At 39.3% G+C, this 24156-nt stretch overlaps 1 protein-coding gene and 1 long non-coding RNA gene across 11 annotated transcripts in view; one reads left to right on the forward strand and one right to left on the reverse strand.

The window, feature by feature from the left end:
• The window catches only part of UBE2U (ubiquitin conjugating enzyme E2 U), a 74121-nt gene extending 61863 nt beyond the window's left edge, over positions 1 to 12258 (reverse strand). For 2 of the 10 annotated variants that reach the window (XR_011565847.1, XM_070786414.1), the window contains exons 1-4: positions 11749 to 12258; positions 10336 to 10417; positions 9250 to 9342; positions 4860 to 4957 (exon numbers count right to left, since the gene is read on the reverse strand). Coding sequence is in view for 7 of the 10 variants with exons in the window: in XM_070786414.1 (XP_070642515.1) it covers positions 4860 to 4957; positions 9250 to 9342; positions 10336 to 10417; positions 11749 to 11814 (339 nt within the window). In the remaining 3 variants the exon portion in view is untranslated. Of the gene's footprint in view, positions 1 to 3903; positions 4008 to 4859; positions 4958 to 9249; positions 9343 to 9854; positions 9973 to 10335; positions 10418 to 11748 lie in introns of those variants that run through there. The other 8 variants (XM_070786413.1, XM_070786412.1, XM_070786420.1 and 5 more) reach the window with 7 other exon arrangements.
• Positions 12259 to 12454: 196 nt separating this feature from the next.
• LOC139182219 (uncharacterized) lies at positions 12455 to 23374 on the forward strand. The gene is made up of 3 exons (XR_011565848.1): positions 12455 to 12578; positions 14673 to 14748; positions 20062 to 23374. It is a non-coding gene; the product is annotated as an uncharacterized lncRNA (long non-coding RNA).
• Positions 23375 to 24156: the final 782 nt, after the last annotated feature.

Genomic DNA, 24156 nt, shown 5'->3' on the forward strand with positions numbered 1-24156 from the left:
CTTCCTAAAGTCCACCTGACTTCACATTCCAGGATGTCCAGCTCTAGGTGAATGATCACACCTTCGTGATTATCTTGGTCATGAAGATCTTTTTTGTACAGTTCTTCTGTGTATTCTTGCTACCTCTTAATATCTTCTGCTTCTGTTAGGTCCATACCATTTCTGTCCTTTATTGAGCCCATCTTTGCATGAAATGTTCCCTTGGTATCTCTCATTTTCTTGAAGAGATCTCTAGTCTTTCCCATTCTATTGTTTTCCTCTATTTCTTTGCGCTGATCGCTGAGGAAGGCTTTCTTATCTCTCCTTGCTATTCTTCAGAACTCTGAATTCAAATGGGTATAGCTTTCCTTTTCTCCTTTGCCTTTCACCTCTTTTCTTTTCACAGCGATTTGTAAGCCTCCTTCCTTGAGGAGGCCTTTTTGCCTTTTTCCTTTTTTGCCATTTTGCCTTTTTCCATTTCTTTTTCTTGGGATGGTCTTGCTCCCTGTCTCCTGTACAATGTCATGAACCTCCGTCCATAGTTCTTCAGGCACTGTATCATATCTAGTCCCTTAAATCTAGTTCTCACTTCCACTGCATAAGGGATTTGATTTAGGTCATACCTGAATGGTCTAGTGGTTTTCCCTACTTTCTTCAATTTAAGTCTGAATTTGGCAATAAGAAGTTCACGATCTGAGCCACAATCAGCTCCTAGTATTGTTTTTGCTGACTGTATAGAGCTTCTCCATCTTTGGCTGCAAAGGATATTATCAACCTGATTTCGGTGTTGACCATCTGGTGATATCCAAGTGTAGAGTGTTCTCTTGTGTTGTTGGACGAGGGTGTTTGCTATGACCAGTGCGTTCTCTTGGCTGCTGCTGCTAAGTCGCTTCAGTCGTGTCCAACTCTGCATGACCCCATAGACAGCAGCCCACCAGGCTCCCCCATCCCTGGGATTCTCCAGGCAAGAACACTGGAGTGGGTTGCCATTTCCTTCTCCAATGCAGGAAAGTGAAAAGTGAAAGTGAAGTTCTCTTGGCAGAACTCTGTTAATCTTTGCCCTGTTCCATTCTGTACTCCAAGTTCAAACTTGCCTGTTACTCCAGGTGTCTCTCGACTTCCTACTTTTGCATTCCAGTCCCCTATCATGATACAGACATCTTTTTTGGGTGTTAGTTCTAGAAGATCTTGTAGGTCTTAATAGGACCATTCAACTTCAGCTTCTTCAGCATTACTGGTCGGGGCATAGATTTGGATTACTGTGATACTGAATGGTTTGCCTTGGAAACGAACAGAGATCATTCTGTCATTTTTGAGATTATATCCTAGTACTGCATTTCAGACTCTTTTATTGACTGTGATGGCTACTCCATTTCTTCTAAGGGACTCCTGCCCACAGTAGTAGATATAATTAATGGCCATCTGAGTTAAATTCACCCATTCCAGTCCATTTTAGTTTGCTGGTTCCTAGAACGTCAATGTTCAGTCTTGCATCTCCTGGTGACCACTTCCAATTTGCCTTGATTCATGGACCTAACATTCTAGGTTCCTATGCAATATTACTCTTTACAGCATTGAATCTTGCTTCTATCACCAGTCCCATCCACAACTGGGTACTGTTTTTGCTTTGGCTCCATCCCTTCATTCTTTCTGGAGTTATTTCTCCACTGATCTCCAGTAGCATATTGGGCACCTACTGACCTGGGGAGTTTATCTTTCAATGTCCTATCTTTTTTGCCTTGTCATACTGTTCACTGTACCAGTAAGTATATTTTATACTATCCAATTAGTTAAAGCCCATGAATTTGGAATTCCTTCTGTGGATGAGTGTTGATATTTACTTTTGCTTATATATGAAAGGACAAATTTTCAAAGAAATCAAGATCATAGAAATTTAGGAGCATATCATTAGCATATTTAGACTTGAAAATATTTTAAAAACCAGTTCAAGTACCAACCCCATGGAAAACAGTGTGATAATTATAATTGTGTATCACCTGTTATTCAAAAGGTTGTAATCAGAAAGTAATCTCAATTTAAATTATTAGTACTTAAATAAAATGAAAAACTCAGTCCCTCAGTTATAGGAGCCATATTCCAAGTGCTCAGTAGAACTAGAGACTAGGGGTTATATATTGAACAGCACAGATATTGAAAATTTCCATAAGTGCTTAAAGTTCTAGTGGGCAGCACTGAACTCCAAAGAGCTATTAAATAAGCCATTAAAATATTAATTGTAGCAACCTGGAAATTACTTGAGTGAAATGTTAAGTGATAAAGTAATAAGCTGTATAATTTGAACACATATACTATCATTGCAACTATGTAAAAACAGATTTGTTGCTTCAGTCATATTACTTAGTATCTACCACAGGAATTAGACTTGTTTCCTGACCTTCAGGGGCTTATAGTCTAATAGGGGAAGGCAGATAAGGAAACAGTATTTGCTTTATAGCATTATAGTTCTCTCACACACATTTACATAGGCAACACTTCACAAAGAAAGCCCCCCTCCGCATACCAAAGCCATTAATTTCACCTAGGAAAGGAAATCAGGAAAGGCATTTCAGAGGAGGCATCTTTTGACCTCTTAAAATGTGAGCAGCTGCTTGCCAAAAGGACGGAGAAAGAGGGAATAAAACGGGATGCTAGTCAGATGCAGAACTGGACTGAGCACTTCTTAAGGTCCAAGATTGATTTGGTTTGTAACTTTAGAGTTTAGAACTCTATAAATGCTTTTTAGCCTGAATTGAACCAAGCACTGTGAGTAAAAAAATAAATAAATAATAAAGATATAAATAAGAGCGGATGCCACGGTGTGTTTCGGAGGGTTAAGGCCAAGGTGTGAGAAGTAGATCATTTGTCAGGCAACAGAATTTGGCCTTGACCTTGTAGGGAATGTGGAACTGAAGATTTAAAACCAAAACACAAGAGAAAAGATCAGAAGAAAATGTTAATAACAACAGGGAAGGAATTTCTTTATGATTACCAGTGATTTTCTTTTCCTTTCTACTATCTTAAAAATGTTTTCTAATGTGGGCATATCTGTTTTATAAAACTATTTGAAAAATAAAAGCAACTGTGTAATCTACTGGCTTTTCACGATATATTAGGGAACACTTTGTTGTCACTTTTTATTACTGGTTAAAATTGAGAACAATAAAATATTAACCAGATTTTATTGAATTCTTTTCTTATACCACTCATGGTTCTAAGTACTTTACATGTATTTAGTCCATACATTTAGTCCTCACAAGCTCTATGAGTTAGCTACTAACAGCCCCACTTTACTGATGAAGAAATGGAGGGAATGATAAGTGGAGAAACCTGTTCCAAAAGTGCAAAGGTATTAAGTGGCAGAACCAAGAAGTGAAGCCAAGCCATCTAAACTCACAGTCCCCAATTTACCTTGATTAAATTATTCTGCAACTCAAGATGTTCACCATTTCATTCTGGTTTGCCCTCATGAGAACATTCACTTTTACTGTTTTTAAGGCTGTTTCTACTTAGGTGGAAGAGATAGGATGACTCAGTTTGAAAGAATCTGAAAGATCAACCACAAATCTCTGCACATCACGCTCACTTACTTCCTCAAAGTTTTTGCTCCAATCTCTCTTCCAGAGCATGGCCTGGCACCAGGTGTACATACGCTCAACACACAGTTGTAGAATGAATGAATGATTAAATTCAACACTGAATTTTTAAAAATATTAAATTTTACTCAGCATACTAAGATGACTAGAAAGCTAATGATAGTTTTATTTTTGAAAACAAGACATAAGAGAGATGGAATTTTTATTATAATTCTATGTTACTGAGAAAATTCAATTAAGCCAGAACACTTTATTCTCCAGGTATTTTAGATAATCAAAATTTAATACTTTATCTCCAAATATTATTAATGATGAGTAGATAGAATTTTACCATGGATAAAATCTGGTGGATAGAATCTCACTGGGCCAGATGTAAGTGGTCAAAGCAAGTGACGCTCAAATCATTCAACATCTCAGGATGAGAAAGGAGGCTCTTTGAGGGTCAGGAATAACATAAAACACACAACAGAGAAGCATGCTTCTAAATACCATAGATTTTGGATGCAAAGGATACATTCTATAAACAGGGTTCTACTGAGCAGAGGAGGAAATTCCTGGTTTAATTGTTCACTGGGTTTGATATGAAAGCTTATCAAAGCAGGTCTCTAGTGCTGTCATAAAGGGTAAAGCTGACTATTTTACACTATAGTCACTTGTTCACCTCTCTGAGGAAGGCAAGGTTCATGAATGAAGAAAGATCTAAACGGCCTGTTCAACACTACAAAGTGACGTTAGGAGCCAAAAGCAAGCCTAAGAGTATATTTCCAGAATTGAAACCATCCAAACAATTCTTTTCTTCTTTTATAAAATACATATTGTTTGGTTGGAAAGGGCATAAGCTATCAATTTCACTTTAAAAATAATAGTTTTTATAGTTCAAGTTCCATTTTACAATTCTGATGTAGAAATATTGAGTCATATAAGCTTACTCAAATCCTTTAAATATTTAAATATACATTGTATATTTTATTCCTTATACTTTGAATAATTGGGTAATTAAATGTATTAAAGACATCATTGGGCTTTCCTGGTGGCTCAGCAGTAAAGAATCCACCTGCCAACGTAGGAGACACAGGTTTGATCCCTGGGTCAGGAATATCCCCTGGAGAAGGAAATGGCAACCCACTCCAGTATTCTTGCCTGGGATATCTCATGGACAGAGGAGCCTGGCGGGCAACAGTCCATGGGTCCATGGGGGCTCTTTGGGGGGCGCCAAAAGAGTCTGATACAGCTGGGCAACTAAACAAAAACAACAAAGACAGCATTTTATTATTAATCTGTTCTTACCTGGAGGGTAAGTAAGATGCTGCTCAATGTATAGCTTCTATTCCATTTATGAGGGCTGTCCAAAAAATCTATACAGGGCTTGCCAGAATGTGGGTCTACTGTATTAAAATAACATATTAATATTTATACATAAAATTATCATTTAAAACTTATGAAGATCAACATATCATAGGCTAAGTTAGAAAACAAGTGACAAACTTTGCAATTAATGTGACAGTTGGTATAGACCAGGTGTTAGAGCATGGACTTCGGTGTCAGATACACATACATTTGACGGTTGACTCCTCCACTTATGAGCAACGGACACTGAGCAATGAACTACCTCTCCAGGTCTCATTTGCCTAGTATGTGAAATGGGGAATATGATTGAAGTACCTACTTTCACTGAAAAGAGTCTAAAAAACAAAGTCCTTAATAAAGTACCTGGCATAGAGTAGATCCTCAAAAAATGATAGTTATCATTATTAAAAATACTTTTGTTAATGTACAAACAATTTTTATAAAAAAATAACAAAAATATTTATATCCAATGGAAAGATCTTGCAATCTTTAGGAAAGATCAGGGAAGAAAATGTTGAAAAGGTGAAAAGAGGGGTCTTTGGTTTGGGACATTGTATTTTTTTTTTTTCCAATGTATCCTTTATTCCATGACCAACCACTGTGTTGCATCCAGGCAACACCACACAAATAGGCAGTCAACCGCAACCCAGCTGTACAACAATCGGAGGCTTACAGTACATTTAAGGCTTTTAAATTTGGAAAAAGAAAAAAAAGGTTTTTAAATAAAACCAAAGAACTCTCAAACCCAAATCCCCAACCAACAGAAGTAGTGTAATAATTTTAAGCATCTTACATTTCTGTTGGTGCAACCCCAGTGTCAAAACCCAAATAACTCCTAAATTAAAAAGATTAGTTTTGTGAAATTTTAATTACATAAATTTTTCAAAGCATAAACTTGTCATTTTTTTGTCTTGGAAATGTTATAAAAAATTTAATAGCGAAACATAGGAATAAAAACATATTAACAAAATGTATTCAATCACTTACATTACAAACAAGGAACCTGCAGTCATTGCTGTGGCCTGATAGAAGAAAATTACTCAATAGGAATCTACGCACAAAGTGATTGCAAATATGTACAGTACTTTAAAAAAGCCTACAAAGAGGAAAGTTGGCTAGGTTCTTTGTTAGACCAACCAGACAATCCAAATATTAAAACTCTGTGGACTAGTGTAATAAATTTACACTTTAAAAAAGTTTCATTTTGTTTAAGAATATTCCAGTTATATTTATATGGTTCCAGTTGATGAAGCCAATCACCATAGTTCCAGTAAATTACCCTTTAATTGATTTGTTTGGGGGAAAAGATTGGCATGTCAATAAAAACGAAGGACTTTTCATCACAATGGTTTCCAGTTAAACTAATCACAGCTTCACAAATAGACTGAACCCATGAATCCAGTGGCTGAAAGAGAGCTGCAGGTCAAATACTGAGAACATGGGAGGAGAGAGGTTGAAAGTGAAAAAGTGAAGTCGCTCAGTCATGTCCGACTCTTCGCGACCCCGTGGACTGTAGCCCGCCAGGCTCCTCTGTCCATGGGATTCTCCAGGCAAGAATACTGGAGTGGGTTGCCATTTCCTTCTCCAGGGACATTGTATTTTGAAACTACAATAATAGGTTAACAGTGCAATGGACAAAAGATGTGAGTGAACAACATGATAAAAGTATTTAGAAAAAAATTCTAGTTGGTATTAAAACTGTGGTAAGTGAAAACTGAAATTATGACTCAATAGTACAAAAGATGATCAAGAAACGATATGAAAAGTTTCAAGATCATTACTCATGGTCCTCCAGGGTTTGTTCTTCCTTTCTTCCATTTCTTCTCTCAAGCCTGATGCCTGCCTCCCCTCCACCCGTCGTGTGGTTTTAGATGCATACATAGTCGCCCACATTTTCCCAGCCTTTCCTCTAACAAGATGCGGCCATGTGACCAGTGTGACCAAGTCTTAACGGTGGGACATCAGCAGAAGTAAAGTGTGCACCTTTTGGATCCTATTTTCTTAAGGAAGCTGTTCTGCCCTCTTCTCTTTTTCTCTCCCCTTCCCACTGGCTGGAAATAGTGACAGAATAAATGTCTTAGGTCCAGAAATGGCACCCACAAGTTGAGATGGTAAAACCTTTCTGCCAGCTTTGTTCTGTTATATGTACATTGGAAAGTCATTTGAAAAGGTTAGCCTATGTCCTAATACAGTCAATTAACTAAATTATTAATAGTATTTGGGAAAAAATGCACACACACACTTTTGTGTATGTAGTTATTGTGTTTTTAAAATTAATTACATTTTATTCTTCAAAGTATTTTTCATTTAATAAATTGTCAACACATTTTTCGACAAGTTTTTTCAAAAAAATATTTGAACACCAACTCTATGCCAGGGAGTGAAGATTCTAGGGACATAACAATGACCAACGAGTAAAGTCTTCATATATCTTTCTTGTTATGTTTAAAAGCAATGTATATAGCTATAATACATTTTACTTAAAAATTCCTATATTTATGTACATTGTAGCTATTTATGGACATTTCCCTTTTCTGTATATCCAATACTGTTACTGGAAACAAATCTTTATTAATTATATATGAATAAGAATATTAAACATATTCTTTATATAGAACCTTAAAGTTTCCATCCCAAAGCTATTAGAATAAATGAATTCAGCAAAGCTGAAGGAAAAAAAATTAATATACAAAAATCTATTGTATTTCTATACACTAATGATGAAACAGTCCATCCTAAATAGTCAATGGAAGGACTAATGCTGAAGCTGAAGCTCCAACACTTTGGTAACCTGATACAAAGAGCCAACTCACTGAAAAAGATCTTGATGCTGGGAAAGACTGAGGGCAGGAGAAGTGGGTGGCAGAGTTTGAGATGGTTGGATGGCATCATCAACTCAGTGAATATGAGTTTGAGCAAACTCCAGGAGATAGTGAAAAACAGGGAAGCCTGGTGTGCTGAAGTCCAAGGGGTTGCAAAGAGTCAGACACAACTTAGTGATTGAACAACAATGATGAAATATCATAAAAAGAAAGTAAAAAAAAAAAAATTCCCATTTAAAATAGCATAAAAAACCCTAGAAGTAAATTTAGCCAAGGAGGTGAAAGACCAATGCCCTGAAAACTATAAAACACTGATGAAGGAAACTGAAGATGATTCAAAGAAATGGAACAATATCCCATATTCTTGGATTGGAAGAATTAATATTGTTAAAATGGCCATACTATTCAAAGCAATCAACAGATTTGATGCAACCCCTATCAAAATATCCTGAATATTTTTCACAGAACTAGAACAAATAATCCTTAAATTCATATGGAGCCACAGAGAAATCTTGAGAAAAAAGAATGAAGCTAGAGGTATAACCCTCTGAGAGTTTAGACTATGCTACAAAACTGCAGTTATCAAAACAACATGGTATTGCCATAAAAACAGACACATATATCAATGGAACAGAACAGAGAGCCCAGAAATAAGTCCATGCGCTTGTGGTCCATTCAACTATAACAAAGGTGGCAAGAATATACCATGGAGAAAAGACAGTTTCTTCAACAAGTGGTGATGGGAAAACTGGATAGCTGTATCAATAAGCCAAAACAATGAGATTAGAGCATTCCCTCAACCATATACAAATTAAATTCAAAACAGTTTAGAGACCTAAATGTAAGACCAGAAACCATAAAACTCCTAGAAGAAAACATACATGGAATACTCTTTGACATAAAATATAGCAATATTTTCTTGGCTCAAGTCTCCCAAGGCAAGCAAAAATAAACAAATGGGACCCAATTAAACTTAAAAGCTTTGCATAGCAAAGCAATTTCATTGACAAAATGAAAAGACAACCTATAGAATTGGAGAAAATATTTGCAAATGATGTTACCGACAAGGGGTTAATATCTAAAATATACAGTTTACACAATTAATATTAAACCCCCAAATCAACCAAAAGTGGGCAGAATACCTGAAAAGACATCTTTCCAAAGAAGACATACAAATATCATTCATGTTCAAAATTATATTTTGAAGAATGTTTAACACTGCAGGAATAAATGTATTATGTCATTTTAAATAAAAATATATGCATCTTTGTGTAATAACTCAACTATGGAGATAAAATACATACATGGAAGAAAGGAAATAAACCTCATTAAATGTTGAGAATAGTATCTGAGTTAGGATTCAGATGATAATTTTTTTCCTGCTTTTTAATATTTTCCCCAGTAAGTATGCTTACTTTACAATGTTAAAAATAAACATTATTGAACACTAATGAAGAATAACATTAATATGGACAGAATTTATGATAATAATTTTATTTGTTCCTTACCATTTGGATGAAAAGGAATTGTTCTGAATTTCACAACTGGAGGGACAAAATTATACTCTGCTGTAAAATTTATTCTCAGTTGGAAGACTGCTCCTGTGATACAGAAATAAAAATTTTTACTAAAGTGTCACAGATTAACTGTAACCTAATATTGATGTTTATGCCTACAGTTTATCTTCCCCAATGTCCCTAGAGTTTTACTATAATAAGTAAATTGGATTAGAGGATGCCCAGACACCTCTAGATGGTATAATAGACTCCTCACAATCTAACCCAGTGTTTTCAGCCACATTCTCACCAACCCTTTTCATCCACTAACTCTGTCCTTCTAATACCAGCCTATTCACTGGGTTTCTCATATTTACTCTCTGCTCCAGAATCCTCTCTCTTCAGGTCTCGCTAAGCTGTTTAGTCTACCTGCCCTTCCTTCTGATTCTAAACCTGGTGAATCCTCAGACATTCTTCAGGACCCAACTCAAGTGTCACTTCCTTGGGAAGCTGTTCCTGACTCTCCAAGGTAAAATTAACTAATCACTGCCTCCTCAGTATTCCATTCAAAATTCATAACAGGACATGTTTTTATTTTATTGTAATTATCCACTTACATGCTTTTCTCCCCTATCTCACTAAGCAAATGTATCTTGTTAATCTGCAACTCTAAGAGGGCATGGTCATTAAAGTTTATGGTTGCCTAGTCTTCTTGAGAACTTGACTTATGGACATCTGTGGGAAAATCATAGAGGGGAAAAAAAAAGAGACATAATTGTGGGATTTTTCTGTCAGTAAGCATTTTGTTAGTTATTCTCTGAATTCATGGAAGACTATTAGATGATATTCTCAGTTGATATGTTTTCCTATGTCTGCTTCGTAAAAACATGATAACATTAAGACTGGGCATAAAGAAAAATTCAAACCTGAAATTTCCATCCATGTTGACAAATGGCAAAAAATTAAGCCATACCATGAAAAAATTAACATGTGAAAACTTAAGGGATTCTAGAAAATTTGTACAGTGCAACCTTAAAGAAATTAGGCTAATAATATAAAGGCTTTAAAAAAAAATAAATTGGTTTTCAAAGCACAAACCATGCCAAATTGTATTCTGTAGACCTTCAATGTCAACATCCCATTGCATCATATCTTCACTTATAGGAAAGGCAGTAATACCCTAAACATCAAGAAAAATTAAAGCAGAAAAAAAGATTAAATATTTATTGCAGCTTGGGAAATCAGATATTAGGTTACAATGAATTCCAAAAGCTCTAAATTTTTCTTTTATTGATAAAAATTTTTGATTTGAGAAGGTGTTATATATTGTCTTATTACACAGAAGTTAAGGCAGATTCCAGAAAATACATGCAATAGTAAATTTTAAATAAATCATTAGTATGAAAATCACAAATGGGATGGGAAGGTCAAGAATGGAATATGTGACTTATGTAATTCTATAGGCAATTTAAGATTCAAATTCAAAAAGAAAGGAATAGTTGGAAAGCATGTATTTCTTCATAGCTTTAAAAAAAAACCCTACAGATGCTATATTAGGCATGAAGTAAGAAATTTTCATTAAGAAAAACCCAACTCTAAAATTATGCTCAAAAAAAAATAAAATAAAATAAAATTATGCTCATATATAAAAATAAAATTTTCCTACACTTGAGGCATTATTCCAATGGAGGAACAAGAATGCATTACTGTGCAAAACAATGAAGACCCAGCATAAACCAAAAATAATAAAATTTAAAAAATAAAATTATAAGGGAAAGACATTTAGGTGTTATATGTCACAGCAATTGGCAAAAAGTGCACTAGACAGGAAGAAACAGAACTCAAGACTTAAGAGCAAGAGATTTTGGAGTCAAAAAACCCTGTGATGGAATCTCGAGCTCAAATATTTACTGAAAGCTTTCTGAGGCTTAGGTTTCTGGTAGGTTAAAACAAAACACTACCTACTTATTTTACAATATTGTATTGGTAATTGAGGGGCTTCCCAGGTGGTACAGAGGTAAAGAATCCACCTGCCAGTGCAAGAGACCTCAGGTTACATCCCTGGGTGGGAAAGACCCCCTGGTGAAGGAAATGGCAACCCACTCCAGTATTCTTGCCTGGAAAAATCTCATGGACAGAGAAGCCCGGTGGGCTGCAGTGCATGGGGTTGCAAAGAGTCCGACACAACTTAGCCACTGAACATGCATGCACAATTGATAATTAGTGAATGCAACCCTGCACCTACTAGTTATTTTCTACCTGATAGACTGTTACATTCAGGGATTAAAGTCCATAAATACTCAGCATAGTGTGCTCAATACTATTAACTATTATTATGAAATACTAATAGTTATTATGAAACAGATTATTATACTGAAATAGTTTCATTAAACAAGTCTGTAGTGCAAATTAGATTTAACTAAATTATGCCCTGTGGAATAAACACAGATTAAACTGCTTTTAAAAACTCGTACCCCAAAAAAACACACCCTTCATGTCTCCAATACTCACCTCATAATTGTTGTTCTTCAACTCTTGGAATTCTCTTTTTAGCAAGATGTAAGCTCTGCTGTACATGATAAGGCAAAAAAGCCTCTGATCCTGTCCCCTCACTACTAGGGTTCCCTCTGAGGCAAGTGTCTGAGGTTATGGGTCACTCTCCTATACCTAGTTAACTTGGTATAAATACTTGCTTTCTCGAGCTTCGGAATGCTGTATACTCCCAAGAGATGTGGACCTATGTTGGGCACGTAGCAGCGACTTTCTTTTCTCCTTTGACTCTTCTAAAGGAGGACTTCAGAAGGAAGACTTGAGCGCTTTCTCTACTGCGGTGTGTCCTTGCGGGGCCAGCCCACAGCCCAGCCTGAAGGTAAACGTGGATGAAACCCTGAGACTACTCGTGCTGCTTGTGCATGAAGTGGGCGTAAGAGGCGTTAAGTTTAGGGTGTGCTTAACCAGTCACCGTCTCCGCTTCACAGGTGTAACTGTGTGCGGGTTGGGCAAGAAGATGCAAATCGGTTGCCAAGCAACAAGACTAAACGGAACTGTAGAGGAGGTGGGCACTTGGCCGCTCCTCATCCAATCAGCGATGTGGGGTGGCCTCTGGAAACCTCCACAGCCAATCATCCAAAAGGTTCAGTTTGAAAGGCCAATGAGAAGCGTTGTTAAGGCCTCCTTGCCCACTCTATCTCCGCGCCTGGTGCGACTGCTACGTCCGTCCATTTTGTTGGCGTAGGGGGAAAAGTCAGAGGGTCTAGGGTTTAAGTCTAAGTCAGAGAGGACTTCACTAGAAGTCCTCAGAAATCATCTTTTCTTTTTCTTTGAATATGAGAAACTATCAGGTAATATATGACAGACAGTACTGGTCTGCGGTTGTTTATAATAACTTATATGGCACTTCTCTTGTGGCTCAGCTGGTAAAGAATCCGCCTGCAATTAGGAAGACCTGGGTTAGATCCTTGGGTTGGGAAGATACCCTGGAGAAGGGAGAGAGTACCTACTCCAGTATTGTGGCCTGGAGAATTCAATGGACTGTATAGTCCATGGGGTCACAAAGAGTTGGACAGGACTCTGCGACTTTCACTTTCATATGGCACTTCAGCGGTCATGATATGTTCACGTACATTATTATATCATCGAATCCTTCAGTTACTCTGGAAGAATGCTCTGCAACAGGACATTGCATCTCGTCAAAAATTCTCATGTCTTGCTGACTTTTGCCACTTTCTGTTCGTTCTATCTAGATATTTACCACGTTCATTTCATCCTTCTACCCCTCCATTTTTCCTTCACTCATCATTCAGATTTACCTTTGCCTACGAGTCCTTATGAAATCACCCAAGATTAGGCTCCTTTCTTGTGATCCTAGAGGACCATATATTTACCTCCTTGTTAGCGTTTATTGGGCTTCCTCGGTGGCTCAACGGTTAAAAAAGAAAAATCCATTTGCAATGCAGGGGCCGCAGGAGACATGGGTTTGATCATTGTGTTGGGAAGATCCCCTGGAGGAGGGCACGGAAATCCACTGGAGTATTCTTGCCTGGAAAATCCCATGGACAGAGGAGCCTGGCGGGCTACAGTCCATAGGGTCACAGAGTAGGACAAGACTGAAGAGACTTTAGCAGGCAGGCATAGCATTTATCAGGCTGTATCACAATTACCCATTGCTTTCTTCAGCCAACTGTGAGCCTCTTAAAGGTGCTAATTTGCCCATGTCAACTACAGAAGCTGGCATCTTTTCTCAGAGTACTTTTTCTTACTGTTTACTAATTTTGTGGAAAACAGGACATCAGTTTAATTAGTTCATTCATTTCACAGATATTCATTTTGCACTTCTCATGTGCTGTACAATTCAGATGAAGTGACTACCTTTTTGGCTCCAGTATTCAATAAATATACAAAACAAAAACAAGTGTACAGAGCAAAAATCATAATTTCAGATCACACATACTATAGACAATAAAACAGTAATGTAATAAAAAGTAGCTAAGGGTTAGAAATGGTCAGGGAAGTCCTCTGTCAGGAGTGGGCAGTGAGGTGATACATGATAGTTTGGACGAGAAGGAGCCAGTTATTTGAAATGTTGAGGGCAAAGAGTTCCAGGAAGAGGAAAAGACAATAGTTCTCAGTCAGGAAAAAGCTTGGCTTCAAATGGGAACTGGCAGGGCCTGAGAGAATATGATGGAGATGTGATTAGGTTGGAGCTCTACGTGTAGGGAAGTTTGGGTTTTATTTGAATAGAAGTGGGAATCATTGGGAGAAGGAAATGGCAACCCAGTCCAGTGTTCTTGCCTGGAGAATCCCAGGGACGGGGGAGCCTCGTGGGCTGCTGTCTATGGGGTCGCACAGAGTCGGACACGACTGAAGTGGCTTAGCGGTAGCAGCAGCAGGGCATCATTGAATGGCTTTAGGGATGAGAGTGTTATTCTCTACATTTACAAAATTACTCCAACTTCTTTGTGGAGAATGGATTGTAGGGGAGACCACTTAGCAGACTCCCATGATCATTTTCATGTCCAGGTAGGGTAGTTGAGAAATTTCCAACAATATCTTCACTTTACTAACATTTGATACAATAGAATGATTTGATTTTGTTTTATAAAACTGAATATTAAGGAATTTTTCTTATGAAAACATCAACTAGGACCTGAGATTGAATTTTGGTGGGACTCTCCTTCAAAGCCTGACAGATTTTTCCCTTGCATTTATGGAACACTGGCAACATATGGTGGGAGCAAATAAAGAGCTGCTTCCATGAGAAAGGAGTGGGAACCAATTAAGGAATTTTAACCAGGTTTCTTTGATGATACTATGGTCTTTCATTCTGCTTTAACAGGAGAAATCTGTGATAGTAAATGCAGACTCTCTGTATAAAATTTTGTTCTAGGAGAAATTCAGTTCAGTTCAGTGGCTCAGTCCTGTCTGTCTCTTTGCAGCCCCATGTACTACAGCACACCAGGCCTCCCTGTCCATCACCAACTCCTGGAGTTTACTCAGACTCACGTCCATTGAGTAAGTGATGCCGTCCAACCATCTCATCCTCTATCGTCCCCTTCTCCTCTCACCTTCAATCTTTGCAAGCATCAGGGTCTTTTCAAATAAGTCAGTTCTTCGTATCCAGTGGCCAAAATATTGGAGTTTCAGCTTCAGCATCAGTCCTTCCAATGAATATTCAGGACTGATCTCCGTTAGGATGGACTGGTTGGATCTCCTTGCAGTCCAAGGGACTCTCAAGAGTCTTCTTCAACACCACAGTTCAAAAGCATCAATTCTTCAGCTCTCAGCTTTCTTTACAGTCCAACTCTCACATCCATCAGTTCAGTTCAGTTCAGTCGCTCAGTTGTGTCCGACTGTTGCGAGCCCATGAATCGCAGCACGCCAGGCCTCCCTGTCCATCACCAACTCCCAGAGTTCACCCAAACTCATGTGCGTCGAGTTGGATCACATCCATACATGACTACTAAAAAACATAGCTTTGACTAGATGAACCTTTGTTGGCAAAGTAACGTCTCTGCTTTTTAATATGCTGTCTAGGTTGGCCATACTTTTCTTCCAAAGAGCAAACGTCCTTTAATTTCATGGGTGCAGTCACCATCTGCAGTGATTTTGGAGCCCAAAAAAATAAACTCTGTCACTGTTTCCCCATCTATTTGCCATGAAGTGATGGGACCAGATGCCACGATCTTAGTTTTCTGAATGTTGAGTTTTAAGCCAACTTTTTCACTCTTCTCTTTCACTTTCATCAAGAGGCTCTTTAGTTCTTCACTTTCTGCCATAAGGGTGGTGTCATCTGCACATCTGAGGTTATTGATATTTCTCCCTGCAATCTTGATTCCAGCTTGTGTTTCATCCAGTCCAGCATTTCTCATGATGTACTCTGCATATAAGTTAAATAACCATGGTGGCAATACACAACCTTGTGGTACTCCTTTCCCTATTTGGAACCAGACTTTTGTTCTGTGTCTAATTCTAACTGCTGCTTCTTGATCTGCATACAGATTTCTCAGGAGGCAAGTTAGGTAGGTGGTCTGGTATTCTCATCTCTTGAAGAATTTTTCAGTTTGTTGTAATCCACACAGTCAAAGGCTTTGGTGTAGTCAACAAAGCAGAAATAGATGTTTTTCTGGAACTCTCTTGCTTTTTCAATGATCAGTGATTGAACATCTGGATTGAATATCCAGATTCAATATTCAACATCCAGCTTGAACATCTGGAAGTTCATGGTTCACGAACTGTTGAAGCCTGGCTTGGAGAATTTTGAGAATTACTTTGCTAGCGTGTGAGATGGGTGCAATTGTGCAGTAGCTTGAGCATTCTTTGGCATTGCTTTTCTTTGGGATTGGAATGAAAACTGACGTTTTCCAGTCCTGTGGCCACTAGTGAGTTTTCCAAATTAGCTGGCATACTCAGTGCAGCACTTTCACAGCATCATCTTTCAAGATTTGAAATAGCTCAACTGGAATTCCATCACCTCCACTAGTTTTGTTCAAAGTGATGCTTCATAAGACCCACTTGACTTCTCATTCCAAGATGTCTGGCTCTAGGTGAGTGATCACACCATCATGATTATTTGGTTCATGAAGATACTTTTTGTATAGTTCTTCTGTGTATTCTTGCTACCTCTTCTTAATATCTTCTGCTTCTGTTAGGTCCATACCATTTCTGTCCTTTATTGTGCCCATCTTTGCATGAAATGTTCCCTTGGTATCTCTAATTTTCTTGAAGTGATCTCTAGTCTTTCCCATTCTATTGTTTTCCTCTGTTTCTTTGCACTGATCACTGAGGAAGGCTTTCTTATCTCTCCTTGCTATTTTTTGGAACTCTGCACTCAAATGGGTATATCTTTCCTTTTCTCCTTTGCCTTTCACTTCTCGTCTTTTCATAGCTATTTATAAGGCATCCTCAGACAACCATTTTTCCTTTTTGCATTTCTTTTTCTTGGGGATGGTCTTGATCACTGCCTCCTGTACAATGTCATGAAACTCTGCCCATAGTTCTTCAGGCACTCTGTCTATCAGATCTAATCCCTTGAATCTATTTCTCACTTCCACTGTAGAATCATAAGGGATTTGATTTAGGTCATACATGAATGGTATAATGGTTTTCCCTACTTTATTCGATTTAAGTCTGAATTTGGCAATAAGGAGTTCATGATCTGAACCCTGTCACCTCCTGGTCTTATTTTTGCTGACTGTATAGAGCTTATCCATCTTTGGCTGCAAAGAATGTAGTCAATCTGATTTCAGTATTGACCATCTGGTGATGTCCATGTGTAGAGTCTTCTCTGGTGTTGTTGAAAGAGGGTAATTGCTATGACCAGTGCATTCTCTTAGCAAAACTCTATTAGCTTTTGCCCTGCTTCATTCTGTACCCCAAGGCTAAATTTGCCTGTTACTCCAGGTATTTCTTGACTTTCTACTTTGCATTCCAGTCCCCTGTCGTGAAAAGGACAACTATTTTGGGTGTTATTTCTAGAATGTAGGTCTTCATAGCACTGTTCAATTTAAGCTTCTTCAGGGTTACTGGTCGGGGCATAGACTTGGATTACTGCGATATTGAATGGTTTGCCTTGGAAACCAACAGAGATCATTGTCGTTTTTGAGATTGCATCCAAGTACTGCATTTCAGACTCTTTTGCTGACTATGATGGCTACTCCATTTCTTCTAAGGGATTCTTGCTCACAGTAGTAGATATAATGATCCTCTGAGTTAAATTCACCCATTCCAGTCTATTTTAGTTCGCTGATTCCTAAAATGTTGATGTTCACTCTTACCATCTCCTGTTTGACCACTTCCAATCTGCCTTGATTCATGGACCTAACATTCTAGGTTCCTATGCAATATTGCTCTTTACAACATTGGACTTTACTTCTGTCACCAGTCACATCCACAACTGGGTGTTGTTTTTGCTTTGGCTGTGTCTCTTCATTCTTTCTGGAGTGATTTCTCCACTGATATTCAGTAGCATATTAGGCACCTACTGACCTGGGGAGTTCATCTTTCAGTGTCCTATCTTTTCACCTTTTCATACTGTTCATGAAAGTTCTCAAGGCAAGAATACTGAAGTGGTTTGCCATTCCCTTCCCCAGTGGACAATATTTTGCCCACTAGGAGAAATTATGATAAAGTAGAAGATAAAATTAAAGCATTCTCTGTTTTGAATTTTTAGAAATTGAAATTTATATGGTACTTTAGTCTTGTGAGAATCAAATTTAGTGTATTCTCATGTGCTAAGTTGCTTCAGTTGTGTCACTCTTTGAGACCCTATGGACTGAAGCCTTCCAGACTCCTCTGTCCATGGGGATTCTCCAGGCAAGAATACTGGAGTGAGTTGCATGCCTTCCTCCATGGGATCTTACGAACCAGTGATCAAACCCAAATCTCCTGCATTGCAGAATGACTCTTTACCATTGAACCTCCAGGAAGCCCCCATATATTCTCACACCTCAAATCTATTGCTAACCTTACCCTCTCCTTGGGACATGAGACTAGTGCCCCCAGCTGCCTAGTTCTCACCAAGCTGTCCCAAAGACATTTCAAACTCAAAATGTCCAAAAATAAATTTGTTACCTTCCATTCTCTCAACCAGCCTTCTGTTCCATTTGTTTTACCCAGTTTCCCTAGCTGGAAACTTGAAGTTTGCTCTGACCCCACTTCCTCTTCATGACTCTAATTCAATCACATACTAAAACCAGCTGCTTTTCTAGCTTCTCAGACATATCACCAGTTCCTGAGTTCACAGCCTTGCCATCGGTTGCCAAAGCACAGAACGTCTTTATACTGCATTCTTTGTCTCCAGACCTGCCTTTTATAAAACTTAACAGTAATTTAAGCTAACATGTCATTATGTAATTCTTTGCTTAAAATACTTCAAGGACTCCCCTTCATCACTCTAGCTTATTCTGCCTCCATCTACAGAGTTTTTATGTAGATCAACTTCTTGGGGTGTGGGTAGGGTGGCTGAAATTGTGGACAATGTGTCTGTATATCTATGTGTATAAATCTGTGCATATAGACTTTTGTTAGAACAGGGACAATGAATTCATTAATTTAATAATAGCCTCCTGTGATGTAAAAAGCATAAGAAACCATACACTATAGTACAAAGAATTGAAAAGAGAAATGTTGCACTGCATTTCTTATGGTAGGCAGAATTGTAAGATAACCACCATATCTCCACCCCCTGCATAATCCTCAGGACTGTGAATATGATGCGTTTTTCTTCTGCGATTAAGTTGACTTTTGAGGCATAGTTGACTTTAAGAAAGGCAGATTATCCTCGGAGAGCCTGACCTAATTTGGTGAACCTTCAAATGGGACTGGGCTCTTCCCAAAGTCATTGAAAGCCTGAGAGGGACTCCATATGAGAGAGATCCTCAGCTGACTCTTTTGAAAATGGAAGGTGCCATATGGCCAGAAATGTGGGCAGCTTCTAGGACCTGAGAGTGGCTGCTGCCTGACAGCTAGTAAGAGAATCAGGGCCTCAGTCCTACAACCATAAGCAACTCAATTGTGGGAAAAACACACAAGCTTGGAAGAGGACCTGAACTTCAAATCAGAACACAATCAATACTCATTAGACCCTGAGCAGACAATTTAGTCATGCTGTACCCAGATTTGACCAAAAGGGCTATGGGCTAATAAATGAGGATTGTTTTAAGATATTGAGTCTGTGGGCTTCCCAGGAGGCACTAGTGGTAAAGAACTCGCCTGCCAGTGCATGAGATGCATAAGACATGGATTTAATCGCTGGGTCAAGAAGATCCTCTGGAATTGGAAAAGGCAATCCACTCAAGTATTCTTGCCTGGAAAATTCCATGGACAGAAGAGCCTGGCAGGCTACAGTCCATGGGGCTGCAAAGAGTTGGACACGACTGAGCAACTGAACATACATTAAGTCTGTAGTCTTTGTTTTGGAGCAACAGCTAACTTATACAGCTTATTACCCAACATGCATCGCTATTGACCAAAATGAGTTATATGGCAAAAGATCAGTCACTTATTGAACTAAGTTTATCTGATTTAGTGGAAAAAAACCAACTGATAGACATTAACATATGGCTTTAGACAATGTTAGGGGATAACATGGGTATGGCACCCTGAAAAATGAAGTGAACCATGCCTCATGCACAAGTTTTCATAATCCTAGGTGAGCAAGGCAACTGAGAGTCTATTTTATTAAACATTTGCAGAGTTAGAGGCCATCTCCAGCTTTAACAACGAAGAATTCCCTCCCTCCCTTTTAAAAAACAATTCTTTCCCTAAGGAGTGGAACAGATGTTTTCATTTTACTTAAACTAAAAGACTGTTTTCCTCATCCACCAGGAATATGTACCAGTACAAAGTGTTAACCTCATTTGGATTTGAACCCCCATCCTCAAGAGCAAAAGAAGGCTGAGGATCACCAAATGTCAGCTCAGCTGTGAGAAGTGTTTTAAATCATATTTTGACGTACGTTACGCTGTTAACTAGAAAATGAAGTGCAGCACACATGCTTCTAGTAACTCTGGTTTCAAATCATATGATCCCTTCTTTGTCTTGAAGACCTTTTGATGTGCGTTCCCAATATTGAGTTTCTCTGCTTTTAATAATCTTATATTCCTTCCTCAATATAAATGTCATGAAAAATACTGAATGCTAATCTTCAAAGATCAAACAGGAAGAAAGAGGTAGGCAGCATAGCTCAGTGACTTGAATTCCTGAAATTTCTCATTTAAACATTTTTATTTTAGCTTATAAAAGCCTAGGCTCAAAGAAATGCTTGGTTTTCCTTTGTAAAGTTGAAGTTGCAGGCACTCCCAAATTTCAGAATTCTGTTAACTGTAAAATAATTAGGTCTCTCCTTGTCAAGGACCTGAGATGCAGGGATCTATTGGATCCCCTAACAGAAGGGGACTCAGAATCAATATATGCTGACCCTTATGTCATCTTCTTTGCTTTGGCCTGGGTGACTGAAAGTCCAGCTTTGCCTGGGTCTGGGGGAATTCCTGGGGAAAAGGACTTTCAAAGAGCTAAAACTGTCATAATCACTGGTAAGCTGGCACCATTGGTCATCCTAGCTTGGGCATCAAGAACTTTTGCAGGGTGGGAGTTGTATGGAAAGAAAGTGAAGTCACTGAGTCGTGTCTGACTCTTTGCAACCCCATGGGCTGGGGCCTATCAGGCTCCTCCATCCATGGGATTTTCCAGGCAAGAATACTGGAATGCATTGCCATTTCTTTCTCCAAGGGATCTTCCCGACCCAGGAATTGAACCTGGGTCTCCCGCATTGCAGGCAGACGCTTTACCGTCTGAGCCACCAGGGGAGTTGTATACACTGCTCTTTTTTGGAGGTTGGTGTTTAAAGGTTGGTGTCAGTTTGTTTTTCATGCAGGCTGGTGCCCAAACCTTGTAATCAAACTTCTGAAACATTGTAACCGACCACGACCTTAAAGAGCCTTTCCTGGACAGGCCTCCCTCCATATCCTCTGTTTTGGTGGTAGTTTAGTCACTAAGTCGTGTCTGACTCTTTGTGAACCCATGGACTGTAGCCTGCCAACCTCCTCTGTCCATGGGATTCTCCAGGCAAGAATACTGGAGTAGGTTGCCATTTCCTTCTCCAATATCCTCTGTTTTAGCTCCTCTCAGAAGTACCTAGATGATAGTATTTGATGCAAATTTCCTGAGTTGTTTTGCAGATGTGAACACCCCACCCCCACCCCAAAGGAGAAACTACTTGATGCCTATAAGCTCATAGCCCCAGGCCTCCTGGAGCCTAAAGACTGATAAAGTTAACCCCCATGACCCCACCCTGTTGCCTCACCATCAGCCAATCAGAGAACTGTGCACACACTGATCACTATCCTGCGACCCCCCACCCCCAACCTGCCCTTTAAAAATACTTTGCTGAAACCCTTTGGGGAGCTTGAGGCTTCTCAGGGCATGAGCCGGTTCCTCTCTTTTCATGACCTTACAATAAACCTTTCTCTGCTCCAAACACCGATGTTCCAGTTTGTTTGGTCTCTTTGTGTGTAGTCGGATGCAGGAACTTGCATTAACAGCATAATCCCCAGAATCACATCAGGAGAGGATTTTAGGGTTGCCTATGATGGGGCATCCCTGGTGGTTTACCAGTGAAGAATCTGCCTGCCAGTGCAGGAGACACAGGAGATGCCGGTTTGATCCCTGGGTTTGGAAGATCCTCTGGGGAAGGAAATGGCAACCCATTCCAGTCTTCTTGCCTGGGAAATCCCATGGACAGAGGAGCCTGGTGTGTACAATCCATGGGGTTGCAAAAAGCCAGACACAACTTAGCGACTAAACAACAACGATGATGATGAAGGAATGCAGTGTCTGCCTGGGTTCTTTACTTGTACTGAAGTGTTTTAAGAAAATTATGTCTCCTTTGTTCCCAACATGGGAACACCAGTCACTGAGAGATAATGCAGTTTATAATATCTAAGTATGACTATGACTATTATGTGTGAGTGTGTGTGTGTGTGTGTGTGTGTGTGTGTGTAAGGGGAGGGTACTGGTTAAAGGATATAATTATTCTAGGTTTCTGTCACATATATATCTACAAAGAGGGATGAAGCATTTCATATACCTTCCCATAGTCTCTCAGTTGCCCCCAGGGGAGTTCCAGAATTTCAACATGGAAGGACCTTTGAGGTGGCAGTCGGCTTGGAGGGGGTGAAAGGGGTGACATATGGTTTAGGGATGGCTTAGGGATGTGTCCTGAAGCTGTTTTTACTTAGTGTGTGTTTATTAGGGGTGGTTTGAAGGGAGATGATGAAACTTATTGACAGGTTAAACCTACCCCCACTTCACTGGCACAGAACAGAGTGTTCTACATTATGGCATATGCATGAATAATTAAGTAGGATATTTGTGCTCTAAATATTTTGCCACATTAGAAAATAATGTATTCCTTTATGAAAATTGTTTAACACACATTGAATAGTGACAGCAACGTTGTCACTTTCTGAGCACCTCCTATGTGCCAGATACTTCTCATGTATGTGTATATGTTCTCATTAAATGCTTATATCAACTCAAAGACAGATATTAGAGAAAAAATATAAAATCGTATGCTGTGTGTGCTTAGCCGCTCAGTTGTGTCCGACCCCTTGTGATCCTGTGGACTATAGCCTGCCAGGTTCCTCTGTCCATGGGGATTCTCCAGGCAAAAATACTGGATTGGGTTGCCATGCCCACCTCCAGTGGATTTTTCCAAACCAGGGATCAAACCCAGGTCTCCCACAGCTGATTCTTTACCCTCAGAGCCACCAGGGAAGCCCAAGAATACTGGAGTGCGTAGCCTATCCCTTCTCCAGAGGATCTTCCCGACCCAGGAATCAAACCAGGGTCTGCTGCATTGCAGATGGATTCTTTACCATCTGAGACACCAGGGAAGCCATAGACTATGTTTTTGAGAACTCTTGTGTCAGGCGCTCTTCTCTGCAACTCATGTTCCTCACCTTCAATTCTGTGAAGTGGATACTTTCTCGGGTGAAGAAACAGCAGTTCAGTAACTTGTGTAAAGTCATATGATTACCAAAGAGTGAAGGGGAGGTTTAAGCCCAGGCAGTCTGACATCAGAACCTTTAATCTTAACCTCTATGCTACAGTTACACCATTTTGTGGATAAGGAAGTAGAGAGTGCCTTACTTATTCAAGGTCTTTCGGCTCATACGTGGGAGAAGTTGAGATGTACATGTGCCTGTTCTCTTCTCTTCATCCAGGGTCCATGAAGCGGGGGTGGGTGGACATACAGGGTTGGATTCTATGTCTGAGGAATGAATTTATAGATTGTAAGGTCACTTTTATGGCACATTCAGGGGTGGTCTTGAGAATTTAGGATTTTTAGAATCTCCCCAGACAATTGTCATAATGACAGGGTTTGGCAGCTATTACTCTATTGTGCAGCTGGGTAATGTTTCATTCCTGGTGCTATCTTTGGCTGATGAGTAGGTTATTTAGGGCAGTATGTCAAACCTAAGGCTAACTCTGAGCTCAGCTGGGAAGAGCACCAATTAGTGATTAGCTGCAAACACAGGAGACTAGTGCCCTGGGTTTGCTAAACGGACTGTGTGCCCTCAGGGCTTCCACGGGCTGGGCTGGTACTGGTGTTCCTAACTAGGATTTGCCCCCTTCCCTGGAAGAAGATCCTCCATCCCTGCCGCTGACTGTGATGCTGTGGCTAGTTGCGACTCTCAGTAGGTCAGGATTCATCATCCATGTCCTCTGATCAGGTTTGGGCTCAGAGTTGGTGTTGACCAAGAGGATGTGAGATGGGCACATAATATACAGCATGTCTGAGCACAAGTTTTCTGAATGTGTTTCAGTTCTGCCCCTTGCTCTTTTCCCTGTGCCATGACCACAGCACACAGTACACTGTTCTAATCCTACATCACAGGACACAGCCTAAATCTACATCAT

The sequence above is a fragment of the Bos indicus genome, chromosome 3 (genome assembly GCF_029378745.1).
Source record: "Bos indicus isolate NIAB-ARS_2022 breed Sahiwal x Tharparkar chromosome 3, NIAB-ARS_B.indTharparkar_mat_pri_1.0, whole genome shotgun sequence".
NCBI classification, from domain to species: domain Eukaryota; kingdom Metazoa; phylum Chordata; class Mammalia; order Artiodactyla; family Bovidae; genus Bos; species Bos indicus.